Source organism: Branchiostoma lanceolatum, chromosome 18 (genome assembly GCF_035083965.1).
Source record: "Branchiostoma lanceolatum isolate klBraLanc5 chromosome 18, klBraLanc5.hap2, whole genome shotgun sequence".
NCBI classification, from domain to species: domain Eukaryota; kingdom Metazoa; phylum Chordata; class Leptocardii; order Amphioxiformes; family Branchiostomatidae; genus Branchiostoma; species Branchiostoma lanceolatum.
Genome location: NC_089739.1, coordinates 14548026 through 14556498, shown reverse-complemented (window position 1 = coordinate 14556498; position 8473 = coordinate 14548026). Strand labels below are relative to the sequence as shown.

Here is an 8473-nt window from a genome sequence, read left to right as displayed (position 1 = left end):
TACAAAACTGCAAAAAAAGTAACTGAGAAATAGAAGAACATTCGATAGATTATATTAGTTATGCAAATGGTGACCTTATTTGCAGAATCGATGAGAAAATAATGAAGATGATCAACTGATGTTTTTGAAAAAGATGACCTTATTTGCATGATTAATAACAAACACTCATAATACATCGGTCAAAAAAGGTTAAAAAACGACTTGACCAAGGTTTGAAGTCGTGGAACTCTAGTTTTTAATGAAATATATTTGATTTACCCATATATTGGGTCCAAGACAATGCCTTCGGGCAACTCTATGGCTGGTGACGTCAGAAGTGTCCTGGCGGACGATCCGTCCTTATTTGCTACATAGATAGCGTGTTCGTCGCGGACAGACCAGTAGATATTCCACCCAGCGTGGTCCAATGCCAGGCCCTCGGCGACTGCAGAAATAAAGTGTAACATTATTTGAATTTTATTCTCTTTGAGCAAACATGACGTGTTTTATGGTGCAAAATTTAGAAAGAAAATATTGGTGCCACGTTGTAAATTACACCAGCACAGTATTTTTGCGTACAAAGATAGATTTTCCACTGCTGTCGATGTTTCACCTCCCACGCCCCAGCAAAAACGTATTACAGATGCAAACCATGAAACGAGAGATTCATTAATTAATCACTTTGTTCGGTGGAAAGATGGTGTCGGTCTATAGCGATGCCCTATAATGTTAAGATTCATAAGTATCATGGTATGCCCTGATGGTGATAATAGTTTTAGGATAGAATGTGAAAAATTTTTTTAGGTAAAGGGAAAATATATTGTGCGTGTATTGTATATTCAGTCTGGAATTTTACGAGTAAATGCATACCTCCAGTTGTACCTATTAGTAAGTAATTAGATAAAACCTTGAAATGCCAAAAGAACGTTTAGCAACAATTGTCTCCAACTTGAATTCCGAAAGACAATGAATATTTATAACTCACCACCGCTCCCGGTATCTATGATGGTCTCCTTGCCACTTCCATCACGGTGAGCTCGTTTGATGTCGTCGTCCTGACCATCTGACCAGTACACGTAGTCTGTAAACGGGTCATAGTCCAGGGCGAAGGGCCATCCGACATATCCTAGCGGAAGTCTGACGGTCGATTCGGAAGTGAGGTCAATTTGAAGAATAATTCCTTGAGATTCAGCGACCAAAAGGAATAGCTTGTTGTTGTAAATAGGGCTGAGGTCACCTGAAAAGGTTTAGAAATTTTCAAATTTTAGTTAAAATTGCAATGTCGTATATCATTATCTACATCCTATCCTTGTCTGTCTCTTTTACAGTTGGAGAGATTATGTAGCACTTTTGAAAATATATACATGGAACGCTGTGATCATGAATTCATACTATTAGAATTTTTCTAAAACAAAAATTAAATAGAAAAAGCAATTGCCTTTTATTAATCAATATGACATTTCACTCAATAGATGGCAGTGTTTAAAACTTTCAAGTTGATACCTGAACACCCAGATCCATTAACGAGTCCATCTCCAATATATCCAGTGCTGCAGGTACAAGTCGCATCAAGGGCAGGAGGGGGATTATCTGTGCAGGTGGCCTGGTCGACACATGGATTACCCAAACAGGCATCGATATCTATAGATGGCAACATAAGACATGGTATCGAGTGTAGTCTTAAAAATGTATCTAATAGATGTAAAATGTGTAAATAACCCAAATTCTTTCTTCATGAAATCTGTAAAAAATGTTTGTATAGACAGGATTGCAGCTACAAGTCGCATCAAAGGCAAGAGGTGGATTATCCGTACACTTTGCCTGGGTGTCACACGGATTAAGCAGACAAGCATCTCTTTCTATAGACAACATCAGGGATATGACCATTAATAGGACTATTAAAACGTTTAACAAATTATTAAAATAATTGGATAAGGTGTTGAAACCGTCATAGAATTTTACATGTTCAAATATGACAAAGTCGTGGCAAGGTTGTATGCTGATAAGTCAATACGCTCCTGTTTTCTGAGTGTAAGTCTATTAGGGCTAAATGTTGATCACTCACGGGGCTGGTAGGGTAATGCCAAAGTGCCAAAAGATACTAAAAAAACAGGAGCTAATTGATCATTAGCATTCAACTTTGGTCCAGAAGGATTAAGAAAACCACACACACATATGCTGAAATGTAGTAAATGGTTTATTGATAAAAAACACATGAGAAAGAACGGCATTGCAGTATAGGGACTGAATTGCGCCGCAGCTTACAATAACGTATACAGTATTAAAAGTCGACACGATCAGAATACTATGTACAACAAACGTAACAGTTCATACGTCCAAATAATCGTTGACTAATACAATTAAAAGCTAGATTTCAGTTCGACATTACTAGTACTAAAAACAAGGTTTATGTCCAGCCGGAATAACAGATCAGAGTTTTTGTCCGCCAAGAAGTTGCGCCAGCGCAGGTTTGGCACTCGTGGTGTATCGTTTAGTACCTCTGGCTTGAGAGTACTGGAGTGAGTTCCTCAGCAGCCTGCCGTGCTGTTCTCCCCGAGTTGGAGGTAGCCAGGAACAGAAACGCGGCGAGTGACTTACTTTGTTAGCAAAGTTCAGGCAGAGTTCGTGTCTGCGATCAGCCAGAGTTTGTAAGTTTAATGTTGTCAATGTTGTCAATGTGTCAGTATACGAGGTATACTATACTGGCGACCCAACACGATCTTACATGCACGTTTCTGAACGCGCTCTAGTCTGTTGATTTGCCTGTTGTTGAGGGCGGCGTTCCAAACTGGGGCTGCAAACTCGAGAAGCGGTCGCACATACCCGCAGTAGATGGCGGTGAGTTTTTTTTTCTTTCTAAACTTTAGAATTGACTTTGGCATTCTACGACACTACTATCCGTTTTCCGAAAAAATCATTTTGCAATCTACAACATACATTTTCTCAGTTTGTTGCTGCTCGGAGCAATTTGGCCGAAAACGCTTTTTTTGGAAACGGACCAAAAATTATGCACACGCAGATTTCATCCATATAATCAAATCAGCATGGCCTGAAGAAGAGTCATGACAGAAGATCATACTTATGTCGTTCTCTACTGCTCATCAGAACTGACTTTCAAATTCGCATAATACACCTCGAATTTTGCACGTGACCAAAATTAGATAATAACTGTTAGCGCTAAGTGACAATATCAAAAGTAGTCATGTAAACATGTAAATACATAAATACATTCTTTATTCACACAATCTGGCAAAATAGTTGAGATGATCATTTAAAAAAAAACGTTTGCCAAAACGCTTAAATGGTACCTGAACATCCTGTTCCACCGACGTGGCCATCCCCCATGTATCCAGGATTGCAGGTACAATTCGCACCAAGAGTAGGAGGCGGGTTATCCGTGCAGATGGCCTGGGCGTCACACGGATTAGTCAGGCAGACATCTATGTCTGAACGTAGCAATATTAGATAACAAATTGGATACATCTTTCCTCTGTGTGATAAGAAGCGCTTCTATGGTTATTTTAAACAATCTTGTCTCGTGATATATGGAATTCAATATATAATTAGCAAAATTAAGTATTTTTTGCATACATTTGATTTTGTACAGCCCCGTAAAAATACGTACATATCCGAAATTCCGGAGATCTCATAATCTGCCGTGATATATCATTCGATACCAACATGACTGAAAAGCATGAGAATCGATTTGTTTTTGATGAAAATTGATTCCATGACGAGCCATGCTTCCGGCTAATCGTCTGCGTTGAAAGTAATCTGCCCTTTTGCCCCAAGCTAACTGTTGTTGCGTCATGTTAGCCATTTCAAATCCCTTCTATGATCAACAGCAATGACTGCATCCAACCGACAACTTAATATAACACCTGTAGTGGAGGAACTCGACATTTCGACATATCTTTTTACCCCAAGCGAACTTCAAATGGTTTTGGGATCCCTCCCTGACAACAAATCCCCTGGTCTAGATATATACCGGCCATCATCTGGAAAGACTCAGTATTTAAGGACGTTCTTCTGCATCTTTGCAGCCAAACGTTTATGTATCACAGAACACCATATTCCTGGCTAAAAGGAGGACTTGTTCCCATTCTTAAAAAAGGGACTTAACATCTGCCTCCAACTACATCTGCCTCCAACTACTAAAACTCTCTCCCATAGGTAAACAGTCTTTTACTAACCTTCTCACCCCTGTAATTGATCCCATTACCAGGAGGAATCAAAATGGATTTAGAAAATGGAGGTCAACTATATCACAGTGAAGTCGTGTAACTGAAGAGATTAAGAGATGCAATAGGGATTTCGTGTTACTTTTCGTTGATTTTCGTAAGGCATTCGATTCTATTGATAGAGTTGTATTGGTTGATACTATAGCACAGTATAGTGTTCTACAATGTTTCATAGCTCAATAACTATGTCAACTGAACTAGTATCACCGTCAAGTGTAATAACTGAGTCTATAGTATTTCCATACAGAGCCTTCACTGCTGAATGTATCTTGGACGCAACATGCTACTCTCAAAACAATATATGGAAGTCTTCCACGGCTGTCTAAAAGGCATCGTCGAGTAACATTTGCTTAACATTGCTGTCGAGCCAAGCAGGAAATAGTTTCTGACGTCCTCCTAAGGAAACCAAGAGGCCTTGGTGCATTGTAGAAGTTTGACTTTTACTGACACTTTAGTTAGAGACACCGGAATTGAATATGAACATTTAGAAAAAAAACGATGCTTGACAGGGCAATGTGGAGTGAAATACGTACTTCTTGTCCTGTCTCGGCTGTTACAGGCCGATAGATAATGATGATGATGGCCATTTTCCCATACCTCGTGCTACGGGTAATTTTGAATATATTATCGTTAGTATTTCATTATCATTGGCTTGAGTTTTCTCTTTCCGACAATATGCTTTATTTGTAACATTCATCAAGAAAAGCTTTAAACCATACATCCTCTCCTCTGCAACTAACTGGCATGTCTGGGTGGACCTGGATGTTATAAGCGCAAAGTAAGTGATCATCGGTAAGTAACTATACAAATACATCATTTCTACCAAGGCTAGAAGTATTTCTGGATCGTGGAAGATCCTAACGTTACAGCTGATCGACTTAATACTGATCTTAGGAATATATCACATTGGTCTTCAACATGGCTTATTAAACCCATTAAAGAGTTAAGAAATGTGTTTTTCCAAGAAATCAAATCCTCCCGACCATCCCCTCTTCTCCTTGATAGCTGTGTCATTAAGTCAGTCAAAGCACACAAGCATATTGGGATTTTTTTTACGTCCACCTTGTCATGGGAAACACAAGTTTCTCATATGATTGGTAAAGCGTCCAAACGAGTGTCCATTCTTAACACATTGAAATTCAGATTACCACGAACAGTACTTGATGTTATTTATAAATCCTTTATTCATCCTCTCCTTGAATATGCTGACAGCATTTGGCATGGATGAACTTAATGTGATTCCAAACGATTAGAACGAGCCCAATACGAATGCGCGCTTGCAGTCTCAGGGGCTGTAAGGGGGTCTTCCTATTACTCTTCGCTACTTTCTGAACTAGGTTGGAAAAATCGTCACGTTCACTCTCTGATCATGTTCTACAAAATTGTCCATAGTAATATTCGCCAGTATCTCAAAGATTCTAACTCGTATGATCTTACGCAACAAACTTAATCTAAGGATACCGCCTTGCTCCACAATTCGATATCAAAAGTCTTTTCTTCCCTATGTAACGTATCACTGGAACGGTGTTGATATAGCTGTTCGATCACTAAATATTTCGTTGTTTGATAAACATTTAGTGAAATTAGTACCTCCCTCCATCTACCCAAATTTTAGCCAGGGTCCCCGGTACACCTGCACCCTCCTCACACATCTTCGCAAGACACCTGCAGTCTAAATCAAAGTTTATTTACACGTAACTTAGCGACAAGTCCAGCCTGCGCCTGTGAAATTCGTAGCGAAAGCAGTCAGCAAAGACTAAACCTTCTCGGTAAGCTACAGAACCTATTCGCCCCCGTACTTGATCTTGACAGGTTCCCAACTCGAACACTGGCTGTCGAGTAGAAGATCTGAAATCTCGGGTAGATGCACACGTACACGTAATGGGCACAAACTGAACATTCCCAAGGGCAAATACACTGAGATTCAGTAACTCGCCCATACCGTACCTCACGAAACTGCTTAACCAGTATGGTTACTGAATCTCGGTGTGTTTGCCTTTGGAATGTACAGTTCAGTAACTAGTATCTTTGTCTGCACCATAATGGTGAATGTTGCCATTCTTTTTGGAGTAACAACATTGTCTATAATGTGTTCTATGTACCGGATTTTATATACGAATAAGATAATGTACGCCGACAGCAGTGAAACTTGTGAACGTATTGTACATTGGTTTTTTAATTCAGTGTATGTAAACTGCGATAAACCAATAAAATAAATCTTATCTTATCTACTAGAATCAAACTTTCAAGAAAAAATAACTTATGGGAAGAATCTGTAAGAATGCAAATTTGACAAAACAAAAAAAACTTATAATAAGCCAGAGAAAGCATATTTTTCTCGAAAATTCTTATTGAAAAACAGCATGCTAGAAATATTTTCTTAAAAGAAGTTGAATTCATAACAAAAACGAATAAAATTCTTTGTGTAAGAATTGACAAAGGCAACACCTCCCAGAAGTTTTCTTGAATTTTCTTGTTTTTCCTTTGTATAAGAAAATCTTTCTCAACATAAGAAAACAAGAAAAATAAGAAAGAATAAGAAAAGAGATTTTTTCTTAGTGATGTATTAACCGATCATTCACGTTTCCTGTCGGCTCGCAAATTGGACGGATGTCCCCTAATCCTTACATCTCCCCTCATTGGCTACCGCTCTTACCCCCCACTTGTCCTCACTCCCTAACCTCATTCGTCGCTATCACTTCTAGCGTACGGTTGGGTTTTTTGTTGGCTCCTTCGACTGTGCTCTTACCGCCCCGAGGATTACCTACGTTGCCATGCCTAGGGCTCAGCGCGTTACACGCTCTCGTACCCGCACCAGGGCCGCCTCTAGGTCGGCTTCGCGATCGTTCGCCACGCAGACGCCGGCGGCTGCCAGCGCTTCTGCAGCATCCCGTTTGGCTACCACCGCTTCGACAAGCTCAGCCCCCGACGACTCCGACCCAGGCCCGGAGACACCACCGGCGGCTCCGAGCCATACCCCGCGTTTTTTCGGTCCACCCCCTCCAAGATGCGAACCAGGCCCCTCCCGACTCTCGACCCCACCTGAAGACGCTGACCCGGTGATGGCGGTACTGTCCCGCATGGAGAGGCGCCAGGCTGCTGTTGACCAGCGACTGGAGTCCTTGCAAACCGAGGTCCGTGCCGCGAGGCACGGGCAGACGCCCACCTCCAGCAGAACCTGGGCCCGCGAAGGTAACAAGAGGTACTACAACTTCAACGTCAACCTGCGCGAGCAGCTGACCACGGCTAAGCTCATCCGCTCCCCGGAGGAAAAGAACGACCTACTGGACCAGGCGATTGGTGAGTTGGATACTAGAAATCGTGATATCATTCTAGCAGACAAGGTTTCGTAGGCGGCTGTGGACCGCTTCCATTCTAATAATGAAGTCACTTTTTCTTCTAGAGATGAGGAGTCACGCTGGACAAAGGCAGTCGAGGAGGAACGTCGGCGTTTCTCCTCTGCCCCTACCCGCCCTTCTCATAACCGCCCAACTTCTACAGTCTCTAGACCCCCCTCTGGCCCCCCTTCACAGGATTTTCGCTCTCCACGTGGACCCGGCCATGCCGGCTGCTTCACTTGCGGCGACACGTCTCACAGAGCCAAAGACTGCCCCAAGTTTGGCAGCAAGTAATCCGCCTTTCTTCCCACAGGTTTTCCCCCCCAGCAGTCTATCCTGTGCACATTCTGATATCCCTTTCACCCAGTCCTTAGAACATTTTGATGACTTTGTTGTACCAGAGCTAACTCCCGCCATTTCTTCTGGCCCCAACACCTTATACCCCATTGTTTCTTGTACGTCGGCTTCGTTTTACCCCCCTGATGATGACACGCATATCCTTTTTGAACAGGATGCCGACCACCCACAAGTCCGTGGGCGGTTACGAGAACATCTGGACAAGTGGCGCTCCATTGGCGCCAGTCCCTTTGTCCTCCGCATCATCCAACACGGTTTTTGTCTCCCGTTTTTACAACTTCCACCTAATAAAACCTTCCCTAATCAACAGTCCTGTCACACACACAGCGCCTTTGTCGACTCCGCCATCCAAGACCTACTGACCGTGGGAAGCATTTTGGAAGTTCCAACCAGAGACCACCTGCGTCTCTGCAGCCCCCTCAAGGTCGTCCCTAAAAAGGGCGGCAAACTTCGCCTCATCATCAATCTGCATTTCCTTAACACACATTTAGCTAAGTTTAAGTTTACTTTTGATGGCCTCCCATGTCTAATCGATCTTTTCCACAAAGGTGACTGGTT

At 42.1% G+C, this 8473-nt stretch overlaps 1 protein-coding gene across 1 annotated transcript in view; it reads right to left on the bottom strand.

Moving 5' to 3' along the window:
- Window positions 1-254: 254 nt before the first annotated feature.
- The window catches only part of LOC136424032 (low-density lipoprotein receptor-related protein 5-like), a 51851-nt gene continuing 43632 nt past the window's right edge, over window positions 255-8473 (bottom strand). The window contains exons 8-11 of the mRNA XM_066412435.1: window positions 3288-3425; window positions 1483-1620; window positions 965-1216; window positions 255-424 (exon numbers count right to left, since the gene is read on the bottom strand). Coding sequence (XP_066268532.1) covers window positions 255-424; window positions 965-1216; window positions 1483-1620; window positions 3288-3425 — 698 coding nt within the window. The remainder of the gene's footprint in view (window positions 425-964; window positions 1217-1482; window positions 1621-3287; window positions 3426-8473) is intronic.